Source organism: Mus pahari, chromosome 13 (genome assembly GCF_900095145.1).
Source record: "Mus pahari chromosome 13, PAHARI_EIJ_v1.1, whole genome shotgun sequence".
Taxonomy (NCBI): domain Eukaryota; kingdom Metazoa; phylum Chordata; class Mammalia; order Rodentia; family Muridae; genus Mus; species Mus pahari.
In genome coordinates, this window is record NC_034602.1 from 84679935 (window position 1) to 84700219 (window position 20285).

Below are 20285 nucleotides of genomic sequence, written 5' to 3' on the forward strand. Positions count from 1 at the left end.
CCTCCCTCCCTTTCCCCTCCCTCCCTCCAGGCTATCTCCTAAAAGAGCTAATAAATAACAAGTTATTCACACAGAACATCCCACTAGCAGTACAGAAAATCAACAGCAGTACAATCTGGAAAATTGGCAAACAATTCTACAGCACCAACGTTTGTTCTTCAGATAATCCTAGAAATGAAAACATCTCTGCTTCTATAAACAAAATGAGGCAACTACATGAGTGACTATAAAGGGATCACACATCATATAGACAAGTCCACTAAAAGAATTACATTTGAAGGGTAGACACATGAATCTCACTGTGAAGGGAAAATAAAACAGGTATCACAGATGAATAGGGGTAGGAGCCTGGATGGGGGTGGGGATGGGAACAGGAGGGATCAATGAGGGAAAGATGGAGGAAGAGTACTGAGAGAGACAACTCAAATAGCTCTAGAACGAGCTGGAAACCTAGGGCAATGAAAACTACCAAAAATGATGAGGTGACCCTAGCTAAGACCTCTAGCAATGAGGGATGCAGAGCATGAACTGGCCATCTTCTGTAACTAGGAAAGACTTCCAGTGGAGGGATTGGGAAAACAACCCAGCCACAAAATCTCTGATCTATAATTTGTCCTGTTTACAAGATGTGCTGGGTAAAGGGGACACAGAAATTGTGGGAATGCCCAAACAACGACAGGTCTGGCTTGAGACTCATGACATGAGTAGGAGCTCATCCGCGACACTACTTAGAAGGCCAGGAACCAAAGCAGGATAGCCCAGAGACCTACAACAGAACCAAACACAAGTGACCCCTGACCCACAAAATACAAGACAGTAAAATGATTCCTAATGCTATTCTGCTATACTCATAGATTGGTGCCTAGACCAATTGTCATCAGAGAAGCTTTACCCAGCAACTGATGGAAATAAATGCAGAAACCCATAGCCACACATTAGGCAGAACTTGGTATCCTGCAGAAGAGGGGGAGAAAGGGTTATAGGAGACAGAAGGGTCTCCACAGACCCACTACCAAAAATCCCACAGAATCAACTAACCTGGGCTCAGAAGACTCAGAGATTCAACTGTAAACCAGGGAGCGTGCAAGGAACTAACCTAGGCCCTCTGCACATATGTTGTAATCATATAGCTTGGTCTTCTTGTGGGATTCCTAACAGTGGGAGCAGGAACTGTCTCTGATTCTGTTACATACCTAGTCTTACTGCAACTTGGCTGGTTGATATCCATGGGAAACCTGCCCCTTCTGAAGAAGGGAATTAGGTGAAAGGGAAGAACTGGAAAGAGAGATGGAAGGAGAAACTTCAGTGGGAGGGAGAGAAGGAGGGAAGGAAGGATGTCATAAAAATTACATTTGGTCCAACATGTTTAAATGGAGAAGGGAGGTACACCAAAAATCTGAAACAACAAATTCATACAAAACCTTTTTTCCTTCCAATTTCAAGTTTTGTCTCAGAACGTATATAAAATCAATGACTTAAGTAATACTTCACAAAATTTGGTTTAGATAAACAATTACCTATGGTAGGTGTGTGATAGCACCTGTCTTTAATCCTAGCACTCAGGCGGCACAGGCAGATGGATCTCTGTGAGTTCAAAGCTAACCTGTGCTAATACAGAATTCTAAGTCAGCCAGGACCACACACTAAAATTCTGCCTTAAAACAATAATCACATATATAATCACATAGTAACAATCACACATATATGCTAAAATATAATGTTCTTCCAAATTGTAGTCCTGGAGTAGAAATGCCCACATAAAATCTCATGGGGAAGCATTAGCTAAATCTGTAAGTTTCCACTAAAAACAATGGAGTAAAAGAGAAAAATCTCAATAACAAAACTATACAGGATAAAATTCAACAAACATATAGGAAAATATTCCAGGGTACCCAACTCTTATTTGAAAGAATTCAAAGGAAAGATAGACCCAATGTTGATCCACAATCATCCAAAACAGCATGAAACAAAGAAATCAACCTTGTGATGATGGTGAAGCAGGGAGCATAAGTAATTTCTCACCAAAATATCTATTCTACTCATATAAAAACCTATCAAAAGGTGTCAAGCCAACAAGGTTTGAAAGGAAGGGGTGGTAACCTTAAGATATTTCCTAAAATAAATGGTTAAAATAAACAACATGAGAACTCACAAAGGCTCTAAGTCAAGAATGTTCCCATGGTATGGCCCAAAGTAAAAACAAAAGACAACCACTGAAAGAGAAATCTGTATATTATCGGAAGAAAATTAATTTATTTGTTCATTTCCTACAAAGGCCCAGGAACCTGACTTCAGTTTCTGTTTTCTTGGCAGGTAGACACTCTACAAAAGCAACAAAACACACGAAATATAATGTTCTTCCAAATTGTAGTCCTGGAGTAGAAATGCCCCCATAAAATCATGGAAGGTCACAGAGGAGCAAATGTCTAGTTCTGTTACTTAAAAAAGTTTTTGTTCCATTAACTAAACAATACAAAATAGTAACAGTACACACATGTAACATTTTATGAATAACACTAGCTATAAAGTCAAAGAATAGTACTCATTAACAATTTTTGAAACTTAATTATACACAATCCATATCCACTGTAACTGAGAAAATGCTACATTTTTTCTTAAACTTATTTTGAAGTTATTTTTAACAAAAGGTATAATAAGATTGTAGAAACATTTAAATAAAACCCATGACAGAACTGTTTCCCTTGTCCTAAAAATAACCAAAAAATTCAATACTAGCCATGAGAAGCCCTCTCCTAAGTTGTTTGCCAGGACTTGCCTCTAAGAGACTCAGAAAACTTATAGCCTACTGCTGTTGTCCTTGGTAACCCACCAGAGGCAGAAGATAAGTCCCTCCTGCTGAAGACACTTCAGAAACAGGGCTCAGAGACCCTGAGCTGAAACTGTCCTCAACTCCCACTCCCTGTGGACTAGTTCTCATAAGCTTCTACCCAATTATGATGCCCGTGAACCACATCAACAATCTGGTACTGAAAACCTAGCTAACTACTCAGTTCTAGTGAAATTATGGTTACTGGAGGAGAATCTACAATCAATTTACTAAACCAGCACAATCCCTAACAACAATCTATAAACCACTGTCCTTATACCCACAGATAAGTATGGTCTTTGCCTCCTCATCAAGAAAACTTCTTGCAACAGAGTCCACTGCAGAAAACCACAACCAATCAGTATGCAGAGTTGTGCTGCTCAGGATCAAAAGATACATCTACAAGACACTCCCACACCTAAGGATCGGGAAACACTGCAGAAAAGCCAGCAAAAAGATTCTAAGAGCCATAGGATAAGGCACTTTTACTATAAGATTGTTTCTCCTAGTAACATCAGAAGCTATACTTCATAAGTCTCACCAACATGACTGCCCAAACATGAGCTGAACAAAAAGATACCAACAAACACATCACATTGGACGACTCACACAAGTTCTTGACCCGACACAAAGAACTAGAGGCAACTGAGTAAAGCGGAGAGCAGGGGGGATGTCACTCCCCAGGAAAGAGCACACCCAGTGATTTTTCCAGTGCCAGTCAGTCAGTCCTGAAAACATACACACAGTGACACTATGTAAACTCAACAGGTTATGTCTAGGGATACGTATACATACAAATACATATATACACGTAGTAACAATAAAAAAAGAGGCCATGAATTTGAAGAATTGGGAAAGGTGTATGGGAGTGTTTGGAAGGATGAAAGGAAAGAGCAATGTGGCCAACTAAACTATAACCTCAAAACTATAAATAAAATTTTAACTCTTACTGTTTTGGAACTATAACAAATATACACATCTTCCTAGTTCACATTTCTTTACAAAATACTTTATTACTTTCCACAAAAAAATAAAACATTTCAAAAATCAATGTAATATAATGAATAATGTATATAAGTATCAAAAGGGAGCCACTGAGAACTAAATCTGGATTGAGTAATTTTTAATCAGGTTGATGAATAAAATTTTTCTAAATGTATATACATGTACACATTCTTTATATTACACAGCTTAAATTAGCCCTTATCCTATTAAAATTTGGTTATTGAACAAATGACTTTTAAAATGACTTCTTAATTAGTAACTGATGATTTGCCATCCTTTTTAATCAGTACTAATCCCAAATGACTTTTCAAGTTTTAAAAACTGAGCATTACAATATCTTGAAACTTCCTCTTATCTTCTGGACCAAACTTTAAGTAGGATAAAGAAAGATGGGATTTATGAATTGGAAAAAGAAAACACGTACTAAATACCCAGACAGCATGAACTCTCATATATCATTTCACTAAATTTATGACATATATTAGCTGTCAATTTACAGATAAGGAAATTGAAATACAAAACAAAGTTGTGAAACAATCAATATCCCACAGATGATGCCTAAACAGAATTTCTTTTAAGCCCCCACAGGATGCACTATTCCTGCAATACCAGGTCTGTACATGGAATGAATGTATAGCATGTTCCTATCCATCTCCTTATTCCAAAAACTATGTGTGTGTGTGTGTGTGTGTGTGTGTGTGTATAATATATATATTGTTCTTGATCAGATAGCAAACTGCTAAGAATAATGCTCCACTTGTCAAAAGCCTAAAAAGAAGTTAATAGAATTTAAACATAGATTAAGTGTTTGAAATATGGCTCAGGAATATAATACTTGTCTAGCATATCATTTGATCCTTAACTTGGAAAAAACAAAATAAACCCAAAACTATGAAATATAAGTCCAGCTATAAAATCTAAGCTCTTACTAAGCAATTCCAAGCTTAGTTCTGTACATTACTAGAAAAAAATATAGAAAAACAAGTTTTACAGTTTCAATGTAGAGAGAACTTTTCAGCAAGGCAAAGACCAGTAGAAATTAAAAATGAAGGAGGCTTAATGACAGACACCTTTAATTCCAGTACTCAGGAGACAGAGATAGACAGATCTCCAAGTTCAAGCCTAGCCTGGTCTACATACAAGGTTTCAAGATAGCCAAGCCTATATACAGTAAGATCCTGTCTTTAAAAAAATAAATGAAGCAAAAAGTTTAATTTAATATTAATAAAGCAAAGAGTAAAGTCAAAAGACATCCCAGAAACTGTAACAAAACCTCTCTAAAATATTTATAAGCATCAATACAATGGGACATTTGTTGTTTTGTTGTTACTCTTAAAACAAGTTTTCTTTTTTCAGTTAAAAAAAAATATAAATTCCAATAGGAATATTTAGGGTGAATGTCATGATCAGGCAAGTCACAAAACAATGTAAAAGTATTAAAATACACAAATGAGACAAAAAATCCTCACTAGCAAAAAACTAAGTATTTTTTTTAAATATATGGGTATTCTCAAAATAGCAATGATTAATAACATGATGACAGCTTAGAGAAAGAAGCAGCTTTTAAACAACTGATAAAATTTTTTCAGGAATACTGTGAACAGAAGTCAGAACCTCATGCTTCCTGCTAAGCCAAACATTCTACCATTGAGTTTTGTATTTTCAGCCCCCAAAACCCATGGTAGTAAAATTTTATGTATTTCTAAAGAGTAATCTGACAAGATTTATCAAAATTATATCCTTATTTGATTCTGCAAGCCCACTTGTAGAAATTTGTCCTTTAAAAAAAGCATTTTTCAAGGACTGGTGAGATGGCTCGGTGGTTAATAACACTGCTCTTCCAGAGGTCCTGAGTTCAATTCCCAGCAATCATATGGTGACTCACAACCATCTATAAAGAGATCCAATGGCCTCTTAACGCATGTAGGTATACATGTAGACAGGCCACTCCTACATTAAAATATATATACATAAATTAGTATTTTTTAAAAGCATTCACTATGGAGGCTACAGAGGTGACTGTGTGAAGCATTTGCTGGGAAAGCATGAGGTCTGAGTTCAGAGAACCAGAACCACATGGGCTCGAGAAGTATGACTGACACATACACCAAGTGATCATTCCCAGACACAAGCAAACAATCCACACACACACAAAAGTATTCAAAGACATTTATATTTTTTTACTTTATTTTGATAATCATCATAAATTATCAACTAGCAGGAGATTGGATAAGCAGTATATCAATAGATTAAAGTGAAGCCATTAAAAACGACTTATAGAAACATACATCAATTACTTCCAAACTCAAAGTTACTATATAAGCAAATTCATTCTTAAGTATATACTCAAGAAAAATTAAAACATATGTCCCAGGCTGGTGAGATGGCTCAGCAGGTAAGAGCACCTCATTGCTCTTCCGAAGGTCCTGAGTTCAAATCCCAGCAACCACATGGTGGCTCACAACCATCCCTAACGAGATCTGACTCCCTCTTCTAGAGTGTCTGAAGACAGCTACAGTGTACTTACATATAATAAATAAATCTTTAAAAAAAAAAAAAAAACATATGTCCCAACTAATTCTACACACTAGTATTATGGCAAAAAATATTTAAAATAGTCCAAAATATACATATGCAAAAAAAATCATGTTAACCACATATTAACCATAACAAAGAATGAGAACCGGGAATGTAACTCAGTCATAGGAAAGACTGCCTAGTATCTTACAGAGCCCTGAATTTCATTCCCAGCACTGTATCGACTGGTGTGCTGATACACTTCTGTACTGGCAACACTTACAAAGTGAAGGCAGGAGGATACAGAGTTTAGGGTCATACTCTGCTATACATCCTACATAACATCCATGGCATGTTGGGAATTAAGTTATGATACAGGAGACACTGTCTCAAAAAAAAAATGTATTATTACCTGTTATCAAATGGCTTATTCTTGAAACATTATGCTAAATGAAAAAGAAGTTGGGGACAGAAGTGTAGATTCAGGTGAGGGAAGGGACAAAATAAGGCTAGAGCCTGTGATTTGGGCAGCAGAAAAAGAAGGCAGGCTGAGAGTTTTAGAGAGAAGATGGAGGGAGGAAAGGATGATCCACATGACTTTAAATAGCCACAGGTAGCTATAAATATTATAAAAGGGATAGAATAATATAGGACAATTTGTCCAATCTAGGTGGGTAGCTTGTATCAATATCAATTGGCTCTGAGTTCATTATGTGGGTGTTTTGTGGGTTGAGAATTTACTGATATAAATCTGACCGATAAATTACAAGCCTCTAAAGTTATGATTTCACTGGGTTATGGAAATTTTTGACTGCTAACCACAGGGGGAGGATGGCTGGGGGTGAGCAGGTTCCTCAACAAGTGAACCACTAGTTGGGTGGCCGCCACATGGGGCTAGCCATGGAGGCTAGAGAGTAGCCTGCAATAGCATGGGTTGTTTTTTAATATTACACGCTACACAGATCACATATAAGATCTACTTTCATTAAATGCCTAGAACAGGCAGTCCATTAAAAATCCCAAGTATGAATCCCAGCACTCAGGAGGCAAATGCAGGCAGTTCTCTTTGAGTTCTAAGCCAGCCAGAGCTACATGGTGAAATCTTGTCTGGGAAAAAAAAAAAATGTTTTAAACAAGACAACCAGCAAGTAGCTGACAGTTGACAGCAGAAAGGGGAAATAAGAGCTAATATTCCATATCAGGTTTCTTTTAGGACTGATGAATATTCTACGCATAGGTGACATAGTCATAATAATGTGGATATACTAAAATCATTGAGATACACTTTAAAATAGGAATTTAGCACTTAATGTAGAACATAAAAATTTGAAAGCATAAAATATAACTGTAGATAAAAAATATTAATATGATGGTATTCCAATTAAAAACATCATATGTAATATAATTCTTTTATTTATATGAAATGCTTTGATGGTTATATAAAAGCATATTGCCTAGATAATAGTTCTATGTACTATACCAATAGACTTACTATGAAATTATCCTCTAGTATCATTTCAAATTTTTCTTTTTTAAAAATACATGTATTACTTGCAAAAAGATGAAAAGAGTAAAATTACTACCATCTGTAAAGAAAATTACATAACTAAGACATAAATACGTACAGTTGAGAGAACCCAGGAGACAATAAGCATAGGTTGTTAATCTGGGGCCTATGAATGTCAGGGAATCTGAATTTGTATAGGAAAAAACTGTATCACAGCTTTCACTAAAATACAGTACTTTTTTCATACAGACATAGACATAATCTACATAGTAGTGATAACTATTTTTGTCAAAAAAACAGAATTTACTGTTCATATATTATAGTTGTTAAAAAAATCTCAGAATATTTACTACTTCATAATTATAGTTGTTATTAGACTCAACATATCTTCTTAAATACACTAAGAAAGAAGTATACATAGTTTTTTACCACATGTATTTTAATAGTTTTATTTCATTAGGGATTTTTAGAGGGAAGAACTAATTTTGTTTCTGTTTTTGAAACCAGGTCTCATGTATGGTATCAGAGGGTATCCTTGAACTACGTAGCAAGGATAACCTTGAACTTCTGATTCGCTTGCCTCTACCTCTCAAGTGCTGGGATTACAGGAGCATGCCAATACAACCCAGGATCTTGCAATGCTAAACTGCACTCTACCAAATCAGCTAAATACTCAGCCCAACAGGTTCCTTTTAATCCAATTTATTTTCTTTTATTTACCTTGAATTATTCAAATAAACCACAGCCTTCCCCAGGCTATCAGTGGAGTTCTCAGAACCTAGCAAAAGTTAAGAATCTCTGAAGCCCACAGTCCAGGAACACATTCAATCAAGAATTAAGTAGAGCCTAAATTCAGGAAACACAAGTCATTCTAGTAGAGAATGCACCAACCTATTTCTCTAACACATTTTTAAATGTGCTTATTTATTTATTCATTTATTTTTGTCTTCTGAGGCAGGATCTCACCATGTAGCTCTGGTTGGCCTGAATGAAACTAGGTTTATTAACCAGGCTGAGCTCAAACTCAGAGATCTGGATGATCTGATTCTCAAATGCTGAGGTTAAAAAACATGTGCCACCACTAACAAATTAAGCGGAAACTTAAGTGTTCTTTGGAAAGTCAGTTGGATGGTGTTTTGCTGGGGCAAACACATGAAGGAACGTTTCACTGAAGCAGACATAGAGAGGATGTTCTGCTAAAGCAGGCATTCGAAAGGACACCTGATGAAGGATTCTTTGCTAATAACACACGTGTATTAGTCTACCTTACTTTGTGTAGTTAAGCTGCATTTGTTGGGACTCCATAGAGAGAAGAAATGCACCAAAACTGTTCTGGTGGTGTGCTGAAGTTTCTTGCTGCTTTCAAGAACTCAGGCTGATTGGCAGAGTGATATCAGCTGAGACAGATGCATGTGCAAAAAACCCTTTGAGAACATGATGTTTGGAGGGTATAAATAGGACTCCACAGAAAGTGACAGAGGCTGAGTTTGGCATGCTGGTATAGCTAGCTGTGCCAAGCTGGGTCTCAAATCTTCACTGATCTTCACTTCCCCAAGAGGCACAGCTAAGAGCTTCTGGTATCCCTACTGGTCCCTCCTGCTAACTTGGGCTGAGGCCTGGGTGTCTCTGCTAGCTAGTGCCACCACTGTTGATTTATGGTGATTCCAATGAACTGGACTGCTGGTGTATCTATGAAGTGTTTGTCAGTGGACTGAGCTGACACTGCTGACCTGTGGACTGAACTGCCGATTTCTAGACAACACAGATGGGAGTTTCTCCAAAGAACCTTTCTAAACAGGCCCATTTCCCCCTTATCCTTTCTTTCCCACTACCTCTGGTGGGTAGTGGGCTAAACTGGAGGTTAAAGTATTTAAGAACCATCATTAAAAATAGGTTTTGAAAATATTAAAGTTACAAACAAAAAATTCTTAATTTCCTTCTTTGAACATGTTCTGACTTGGCTCTGAGCTCTCTCCATCATACAAAATAGTCGATAGGCCTTGAAAGTTTCTTTTTTTCATCCGAACATAAATCTTATTAGTTGAGAATTTCATATACGTCTTAATCATATCTATCACACCTTTAAAAACTATTTCTTGACTTATCCATTTATATTGTAATTCTAAATGTTAAAACTCTTCCCATTCTCATTTCAACTGATTTCTTGTCTACCAGACTATATTTTAACTTAAAATATCAATTTACTGAAATTTAATTTAATTTTGTATAAGTACTGTAGTTACATCATTTCTACTCTTTCTCTCCACTCCAACTCCTCTAATGTCCAACTCCATGTGCCCAACTCTCAAATTCAAAACTTATCACTTACATCTGTATGTATGTATCTGTGACTCTGCAGGCACCTGCACTCACACACTCACACACACACCCTATTAGGTCCATTATTTAGTGTTACTCAAATGAACATGTGATTAGGGCTGACCACTCAGAATTGGGTATTAGGATTCCTGACACTTGATAAAACTTAACTCTCCCTCTCTCGGCAGCCACAGATTACCTAAAGTTCCTCATATAGGAGTGGGATCTTGTAAGATTAACCTACCCACAATGACATGTTGAATGGTGTCATTATGCAGGTCTTGTTTAGGTAATCATATTGTTGAGATGTCATGGTTCAGCTTCTGGGTCATGTCCTTGCAGCAGGCAATCTGGTTCTCTGGGCTCTCATCATCTTTCTGATCCATCATCTACGATTTTCCCTGAGCCTTAAATGTAGGGGTTGTAGATAGACCAATCGGCTTTAGGCACGTCACACTCACTCACTTTCTGATTTTCATCAGCCGTGGGTCTCTGTAGTGGCCTCCACATGCTGCAAAATTAAGCTTCTCTGTTGAAGAGAGAAAGCTGCATCTCTCAGGCTTGACTCTGCTGAAGAGCGAAAGCTACACCTCTCAGGCTTGATTAGGCTGGTGATCAGGCTATACAGCCCATATAAAGACCTCTTCAAGTGTCCAGGTTATAATAGTCTTTAAACACATTTCAGAAATCAGGGTGTTCACCTGTCCTGTGCAAGACCAGGTTCAATCCCTAGCACAGCAAAAAGAATGAGTAAACTGTAAACTTTGTTACTAACCTGCTCAAAATCATCCAATTGCTCCCAATGTCTTTAATAGTATAGGTAAGTATGAGATTTCAAAGCTACATAGTAGCTACTAGTGTGGTTAACTAATGAATGTCCTCTAAAATAAAGCCACATTATAACTTTTAATTTAAATATTAGTAAGAAACCTCAGTTTGTGTGTTTAAAAATGTTTGCTTTGTTGAAATCTCTTTGTCAATGATCTAAGGACAAAATTAGTTAAAATTCCTTATTAGGTACATATCCCACTATAATCATGCTTTAATTTGTCCGATTAACTTCATGTTCCTATTCAAGCCATGGAATCTAACCAGAAGTTAAACTGATTTTCTAAACACTTAACATCCACAAGTAGATATTTGATGTAATTTCCACTGCTTACAATGGCACTTATTAATTTAATACATATTTCCTAAGTCCTTACTATATACCAGACATTTCATGTTCCCTATTATGTTTCAAACATTTGAACCATAAAGATGAAGTATACATCATCTGCACTCTTCATAATGACTCTTATTAGAAAAGCCAAGACACACACCAGGTAATTATAAAACTCTGTGGCAAATTTTATCAAAGAGCAACACAAAGGATGCTAAAGGCATACAAGAAAAATCATAAAGCAAAGCCTGGAAGTGTCAGATAAGGTTTCCCAGAGTAAGTAACACCTGCGGTGAATTATTAAAGAAGGCAGTTGGGTCATAAAGCATAAGGTACTATAGGCACATTTAAAGCATTGACAAACTGTAAGTCACTCACTTTGACTAACCTAGGGAATATGTGAGAGAAAAAAGTAATAAGTAATAAAAGTGAAAAGGTACACAAAGACAAGATCTTGAGGGGCCCTCCTTAATATGTCATGAAATGTGAATCTATTTCTGGAAGACTATACAACAGAAAAACATCCTGGGAATCACACAGGTCTACGAATTCCAACAACATAATTGTTTATATGAGACCTTCATGAAATCTGTTAAACTTCAGTATTTTCATATACTATAGGCATTAATAATATCAATTTTACCAATACTATAAAAAGACATGTTATTTCATTTAAATCTAGGGATATCAAACTGCTTATACCCAGACTTGATAGTAGTTATTAATATTTACATCTTTAAATAATAATTAAAAACCTTAAGCTTAATTTTAAGGTTATTTAAATATTAATAATAATTAAATAACCTTAAGCTGGATATTGTTGCTCACATTTATACTTCCAAAACTAGATAGACTGAGGCAGGAGGAAATGTCTTGAGTTATAGGCTAGCCTGGGCTGTAAAGTCAAATCCTGCCTCAAAGGAAAGATTTAAATTACGAGAAAAAAATAATAACAAAACAAAGATCTTACATGATCCACAAAAAAAAAAAATTTTTTTTTCATCTCTTCACTTTAAGTTTATTGATTCAACCTAGTATATAATATATAACAAGAGAATAGTAACTATTATTATAATTCAAGCATTTTACATATGAAATAAAAGATGCAATGAAATTTATATAAATCTGTCCAGTAATAGTATGTATAAAGGAACAAAGGGGACAATGATGAAAACTGATAAAGATGTTGCTGTAACCTATTTTCTTGCCTTCCTTTCCTCTCATCATTAAAGGAAAAAAGACCTCTGCTTACTCGTTCATCCCTGTAAGTTAAAACCTATTATGTACTCTGTCTGTAGTGATACTAAATGGTTTTGTCAGCTAGCATATTCACTTGTTTGCTGTAACCAAACTTAAATTCCCTCTTAATAAGGTAAGCACTCTAGAGTCAAACATGCCTCACTGCTATCAGGAAATGTCAAATATAAGTTTACTAATAGTAAGAAGTTGTAATAGTAAGCAGATACTGAAGTTAAAGCTTTTATTACAAATCTGTTAGGTACTATTGTAAACACTCTAAGAGAATTTGGTCATTAAATCATTATTCAACTCTGAGATATTATCTCTCTATTATAGATGAAGACACGGAAACAAATGAATTTCTGGCAGCTACAAAATAGAAGATCCAAGGCTCAAATTCTTAACCTATTAGGAAATGTGAATCATACTGTCTATCTCACAGTATTTTCAGAAAGATTAATTCCGATTACATGTATAAGGGCTATGAGCTTGAATTCTGTTAGTTCTTGGTACTTAGAATCTAAAAAGTATTAGCTCCATTCCGCAGTAAAGATGTGATCCAATAGAAGAGGAGGAGGAAGGAAGAAAGCAATATTGTAACTCGGTGACAGGACACACAGAGAGCATGCTTGGCACCCTAGAGTTGATCTTGCCTAAATCCATCAAGTGCTAAAATTTCAGGTATGCCACCATACCAGTGTGCTGGTTTGAATCAGAATGGCTCCCAAAGGCTAATACACTTGAATGTTTGGCTGCTAGTGGAACTGTTTGGGAAGATCTAGGAGGTGTGGCCTTAGAAGAGGTGTCACTGGGGGTTGGTTGGCTTTGAGGTTTCAAAACCCTCACCATTCCCAGTTAGCTTTCTCTCTCTGCCTCTACCTTGCAAATCAAATGGGTTTTGGCTGGTTGGTTGGTTTGACCAGACCAGTTTTCTCTGTGTAGCCATGACTGTCCTGGAACTCACTCTGTAGAATAGGCTAGCCTCAAAAGCAGAGATCCACCTGCCTCTATCTACCACCATGCCGTTTTTTAGGTTGTCTTGGTAATGTGAGAAGTTCTTCACAGCAATTGAAAAAGTAAACTAAGACATCCAGCTAGATAATACTTTTCCTGATTCAAAATTTTCAAATCTGAAACAATTTTACCCTGTTTCAAGTTTATTATTATGCTCTAAATCTGAAATGGCCTCTGCAGGCTCTGTATGAAAGGCTTAGTTAGCAGCTGATGGGCTCCAGAAGATGTCATGAGGACTTTCAACTCATCAGTGGATTAATCTACTAATAGATTCTACTAATAATAATTTGATGGCATGATTGGGATGGGAAGTGGTAGAAATTAGGAAATGGGTCCAAGTGGAGGAAGTGTGTCATTGAGGGCATACCTGGAAGGATATGTCTTGTTCCCACCTCATCTCAGTTTCCTAGATACTATAAAGAACAGCTTTTCTCTGCCTTGCCATGGTCCAAAAATATGAAGCCAGCCAACTATGAATTGAAACGCTTCAAATCATGAGCTAAAATAAATTTTCTCTCCTTTGTTTCTCTTGGCTATTTTGTCATAGTAACCAAATGACTAGCAATTTCCATTCTGTACAGAATTCACTATTTTGCATAAATTTACACTAGATGTTGCATTAAATATGAACCTACAGAATATATACTGTAGGCAGTTTTAGGGGTTTTGTTTTGCTTAAGTATAATGAACATTATAATTAGAAAGTATCAGACATACATGCATGCACAGGCCTCGATTCTCGTTACAATGTCTTCTCTACATCTTCCATAGTTCACTTTAGAACTGGGTATATTAATGGGTACAGAATGGGTCTTCAAATAGGGTTTTTAATTTTCAAAATGCAAAATATTAAATGTATTCACCATGAAAAAGTTAACCAAACTACTGAAAAATCTTCCTCAGAGGGAAGGGAGGCAGAAAAAGGGAAAAGGAAGGGCAGAGGGAGGAGGAAAGGAAGGAGGAAAAACGATAGGAAAGAAATGGGGAATATTAGGGGAAGGAGAAATTAAATAACTAAGCTAAGTAATACTCAGAGATACATAGTCAAGTTCTTAGGGAAAGGTAAGTAAGGATGAGTCAGAGTTTTACATTATAAGATTTCTGGGCAATAAAAGAATGAACTGTAAATTCAACTAAAACTGAAGTTGTCCAGAGGTAAAATCCATCTCTAGAAGGTATTAGTGCAGGTAGTAAAACAAAGATGTAGTATTTTTATCATGAAGCACATGATTAAAAATTATGGGGGGGGGTTATTTGATGATTTTACTGTTGTTTCTATATTAAGATTCACATGTATTATTTAGTGACTTTAAAATTACAAAATAGCAAAAGCACACAGTAGACCATGCCAAGGTTCACGTAAATGTTTCTTTAGAGTGTAAATAGTAACAGTAAAAGAAATTTTTAAAAATATTCTCTGTGAAATTAAACTCCATAAACTAAAATTTAGCGTTCTGGCTCACAAATCCCAACTGATTTCAAAATACAGGAAATACATTAAACAGTCAGAACCCAGTGAACCACAATGATCATCAATTACTGCATAGTAAAGGACATGCCTACCAAATTCACAACACTGTTAAGTGCTCATAAAGTTGCAAACTTTTAAATAGTTGCTAAAATTCATGTGCCATTCAAGTCTTTCACATATTAGAGTTGTGGTCCCCATTTTCTCGTATTTCTCCCCTCCCTTCCCCTCTCTTTTCCTCCAACTCTTCCCTCAAACGTTGAATATGGAAGGCAATTCTTAAATATCATAATTCAACTTTCAAATATACTTTTACAAGTATGTAATATCATTTAAAATAATACCCTGAAGCCCTTTGCAGTGAAGATAAATAATCTGTCCAGGGCTACTTCTCACACTCATTATATTTAAATAGTGCTCTATGAAAAATTCTTGCCATGAAATTTGGGGAAATGTCTCTTTCAGTTCTTAAAAAATGGTCTGTAAGCAATAAGCAGAATACCAAGATCCTAGGAATGGAGGAGTCACAAAACTTAAGGAGCTGTAGACCACCACATAGAAAATAGCCATGCTAACCAGCCCATTAAGGCACTAAAATTTTGTATTGAATTTATTATCATATCATTAGCAATAAATACAGAAATTCCTAATATTCCAATATCTCTTAATTAAAGGTATTTATAATGAATATTCTAGAACGGTTACTTAAAGCTCCCTTAGGTAACACTAAATCACAAACCCTAAACAATATTCCATCTTAACTTTATTATAATTTCTTTACTTTAGACAAAAAGAATGAGTATTTCCGGTGTTAAAAATAAACTAACCAGACTGGAGAGATGGCTCAGTGGTTAAGAGGCCCTGAGTTCAATTCCCAGCGACCACATGGTAGCTCACAACCATCTGTAATGGGATCTGATGCCTTCTTCTGGTGTGTCTGAAGACAGCTACAGTGTACTCACATAAATAAAATAATCATTAAAAGAAAAGAAGTCAAGATATCAAAGAGTACACATGGAAGGACCCATGGCTCCAGCCGCATATGTAGCAGAGGATGGCCTTTGTCGGTCATCAATGGGAGGAGAGGCCCTTGGTCCTGTGAAGGCTATCCAATGCACCAGTGCAGGGGAATACCAGGGTGGGAGGCAGGGGTGGGTAGGTGGAGAAACACGCTCATAGAAGCAGGGGGAGATGGATGGGCTAGGGGGGTTCTGGAGGGAAAATTGGGGAAAGGGATAATATTTGAAATGTAAATAAAGAAAATATCCAATTAATAACAATAATAAAAGTCAAGATATGTCAACACTTAGAATAATTTACTGCAGAGGCAGACCTCTCTATGAGCTCTAGACCACCCAGGTCTACAGAGAGTTCCAGGATAGCCAGGACTGTTACACAGAAAAACACTGCCTCAAAAAACAAACAAACAAAAACAAAAATAAAATAAAAATAAACTATCCAAATATTTCACCTTTTTGTTTGCTTGAAGTAGGGGGCTGGCTTTTTTGTTTAGGGAGAGGGATTGTTTGGTTTCTGTAACAGGGTTTCACTATGTACTATAGGGTTCTGCCTCTGCCTCACAAGGGCTGGGAATTATAGGCATGTGCCAGCAGGCTAAGGAAGATGTAGGGAAAGGGGAATCCCTACTTACTGCTGGTGGGATTGTAAACTAGTACAGCTGTTATAGAAATTACCTCAAAAAAGTAAAAACAGGATGATCACATAACCCAGCTATATCACTCCTAGATATATAACTCAATAGACTCTATATCCTACAACAGTGATAAACACGCTTATTGGTGCTACATTCCTGATAGCAAGGGAAATGCAATCAGCATAGATGCCATGACAACAAGGAAAAGGGAATCAATCTAGATGCCTATAATGAAAATGTACATATACACAGTGAAAGTTTACTCGGCTATAAAGAAAAGTGAAATCTGCAGGAAAAAAGATAAGCCTGAAAAGCATTGTATTAAGCCAAGTGGCCAAATGCAGGAAGACAAACCAATATTCTCTCTTTATATGCAGATCCTAGCTTGTAGAGATGTATGTATATAAGGGGGAATAAATGTGGATAAAGCCTAAAATACTAGAATGGACACCAAGAACAAGTAAAGAGATCATGAGGAGGGAAAAGGGACAGGACAACAAACAACATATATAACATGAAACCATAAAGTGGGGCAAGATAAAAACAAAGAGAGTTAAAGGGTAGGAGAGATGGGGGGGGGGGGGATCAAAACAAATTTTGTTTGAAAATGCCATAGTGATACCTAAAACTTTGTATGTTAGATAAATGAAAGTATATTTGCCTTCTAATAAAACTGTCCCTCCAAGTGTGTGTGTGTGTGTGTGTGTGTGTGCGCGTGCGTGCACGTGCAATGCATAGTGGTGTGTCAAATTTTTCAGTGGATGTTTATAATAATCTTTTTAAAGATTTATATGTTAATATACACAAGTACACTGTAGCTGTCTTCAGACACTCCAGAAGAGGGCATCAGATCTCATTACAGATGGTTGTGAGCTACCATGTGGTTGCTGGGATTTGAACTCACGACCTTCAGAAGAGCAGTCAGTACTCTTACCTGCTGAGCCATCTCCGAAGCCTGGATGTTTATATATTAAAACTTTCACCGAATATTTTGAAACTTTAGAAAATCTCACTGTATAACTTACAAAATTTAGAAAATACTAAGATCACTGGTTAAAACAAAGATAAGAACTAACTAGGAAAACTGAGTGTTTGAATATTCATTTTCTTATTTTTTATTATATGTGTATATATCTTTATGTGGTTAATGTGCACTTAATGTAGGTACCCTCTGAAGCCAGAAGAGGGTGTCAGATCCCCTACAGCTGTCAGTTGTGAGCTGCACAACATGGGTGCTAGAAACCCAACTACAATGTTCCCTTCATCACTCAGCTACCTCTCCGACCCACAAAACTGGTATTTTTAAAGGGACATGAACTTAATGAAATTATTCCCACATTCTCACTACTGTCTTTATCCTCACTCCCTAAACCATAAAACAAGCAAGCAAGCAAACAAACAAACCTCTTAAATTAGAACCAAGTGAAATGCAAGTGCCTCTAATTGCCATAAGGGGGCTGAGGCAAGAGGATTGTTAAGTCTGTGGTAAACCTGCCCTACAAGACAAGACTCTCAAAAACAAACAATTTTAAAAAGTGTAATTCTTTTAACCTTTCCATTGGTTTTACTTTACACCCCTCACCGTTATGGTTTTCCAAAAACATAAATTTAAATTTAAAAAAAAATAAAATTCAATAAACAGCACATTTACTACCCACTCTATAAAAATAAAAACAGCAAATGATTATAAGATGGTAGAAAAACTCAGAAAGATACTCCCAAAGGTTTTATTTACAAGAATCAATCAACCTGAACTAAAAGAATTATGTAACAGTTTTGTAACATTTTTTGTTTGTGACTGTATATAAAATCTACTTCTTTCATCTATTTTGATGTTTGATTGTAATCAACATACAGAACTTAGGATCCTCCCCCAGGGGATATGTTTTAAAATTCATTTAAAAGTAATGAAACTAAAACTAATCAAAAATAATAAATATACCAAGTTTGGCTATTTTCTATAAACTAACATTGACAATTTTATTTCTAGAAGGAAAAAAAAAAAGGACACCTCATATGCATACATAAACTTTATGTATATTAAAGGCCTCTGAAATACTTTTTCCACTCAGTGCTAGGACCCAAACCCAGGTCCCACACATTTGTACACAAAGCTACATCCCCAACTGTATTTTCTCGATCCCTAACTCACAATTAAGCAATATTGCTACAGGTAATTAATGAGTATTTGTACTTAAAAACTCTTTTCGATACTTATAATCAGAGCAGTAGCGGGCAGTAGTAAAAGATCGCATCTACTATATGCCAAACATGTTTTCTCAATCTCCTCTCACAACCTTACTCAAAGAGTATCATCTTCTTGATGCAAGAAAACAGATATACAAATCCTAGACATCAAGAGAATGAGTATTAATGACATGCCCATGGTTCTAACTAGTCTGTAAAGACCCTTTTCCTATTAAACTCCACACTTCGGCTGTTCCTCCAGTAATGTTGATAGAAAAGAGCTTTTTACTCCTCTCTCCACCCCACCCTCCCATTGAAGAACATACTGTTTCTCTATGAGACTAGGTTCAGAAAAGAGCAATCTCTGGTCATTACAGTGATCACTTCCTAAAAGCTTCAAAAGATACTGTATTGTGACTCCACCCACAGTCAAGGTCTAGCTAGACCCAAATGTAAAAAGTGAGGTAAGTCAGCAACTAAAATACCGTTTACATATAGTTCTGAAATGCCCTATTCACTCGGTGGCAGATTTACCTTTATTTCCGCCTTTTGTTTTGACTCTTCTAAAATAGCTTTCCAGGAGCACACAATAAATTGACCATAGAAGCTGATGGTCTAGGTTTGGGAGACTTGAGGAAAACACGTTTGGTTGCACACGACTATCTCCATGGAGAATTAAGATAACGAGACTCAGTAAGGTAGCATCTAAAAGTGCTGTAGCGCGCCTTCACTGTGTACAAACAGCTCAGCTAAACTCCTGACCACGATCCGCCTAAACAGCCTAAGCTAAATAAGCCGCCGGTAGGGTTAAGACGACAGCTCCGGGAACTTCCTCTTCCTCCCCGACCTCCTCCGTTCTGTGTGTCCACGCCTTTCCCTCTAGGAGGCAGGATAGAAGCAATTTCAAATTCCCAAAATTGATCCAATCCCACCAACACCACAGGCCAGCAAGGCCAGTTTCCCTTTCTCCCTCTCTGCTTTTCCAGAGTGATTTCCAGGGCGGTGAAAAATCTGACCAACGATAAAGTGTCTACAGCAACAGCAGCAACAACAAAGAACGTCTTTACTCAAGCCTCTGCTCGCACAGCCTTAGAGGACGGAGGGAAAGAGGAGATCCGAACCCCACGGATTCCGAGATTTCCTGTTTTGATTCACTTTCCCTCCGGTTCCCCACGCCAGCCTGGGAAGGCCTGCAGTCACAACGCCAAAATATGCCTTCCTCTCCCCTTGGGAGACGCGGAGGCGGCACAGGCGATCGCGATCCGCGTGTCCCGCCCCCGACCCTCACCTGGCCAGGCCCGGGGCAGCGCCCGGGGCAGCGCCCAGGGCCCGCGCGAGGACGGAGTCCCAGGAGCGTCTGGGGAGGCCGGCGGGCGGGCGGGCGGG

At 37.0% G+C, this 20285-nt stretch overlaps 1 protein-coding gene across 7 annotated transcripts in view; it reads right to left on the minus strand.

Annotated features, from left to right (window-relative positions):
• Cnot6l (CCR4-NOT transcription complex subunit 6 like) overlaps positions 1-20285 on the minus strand; it is an 82756-nt gene that overhangs the window by 61274 nt on the left and 1197 nt on the right. The window contains exon 1 of one of the 7 annotated variants that reach the window (XM_029545157.1): positions 19434-19784. The exons of 4 other annotated variants lie outside the window; for them this stretch is intronic. Coding sequence is in view for 1 of the 3 variants with exons in the window: in XM_029545154.1 (XP_029401014.1) it covers positions 1194-1228 (35 nt within the window). In the remaining 2 variants the exon portion in view is untranslated. Of the gene's footprint in view, positions 1-1193; positions 1560-10419; positions 11298-19433; positions 19785-20285 lie in introns of those variants that run through there. 2 more of the 7 variants (XM_029545156.1, XM_029545154.1) reach the window with 2 other exon arrangements.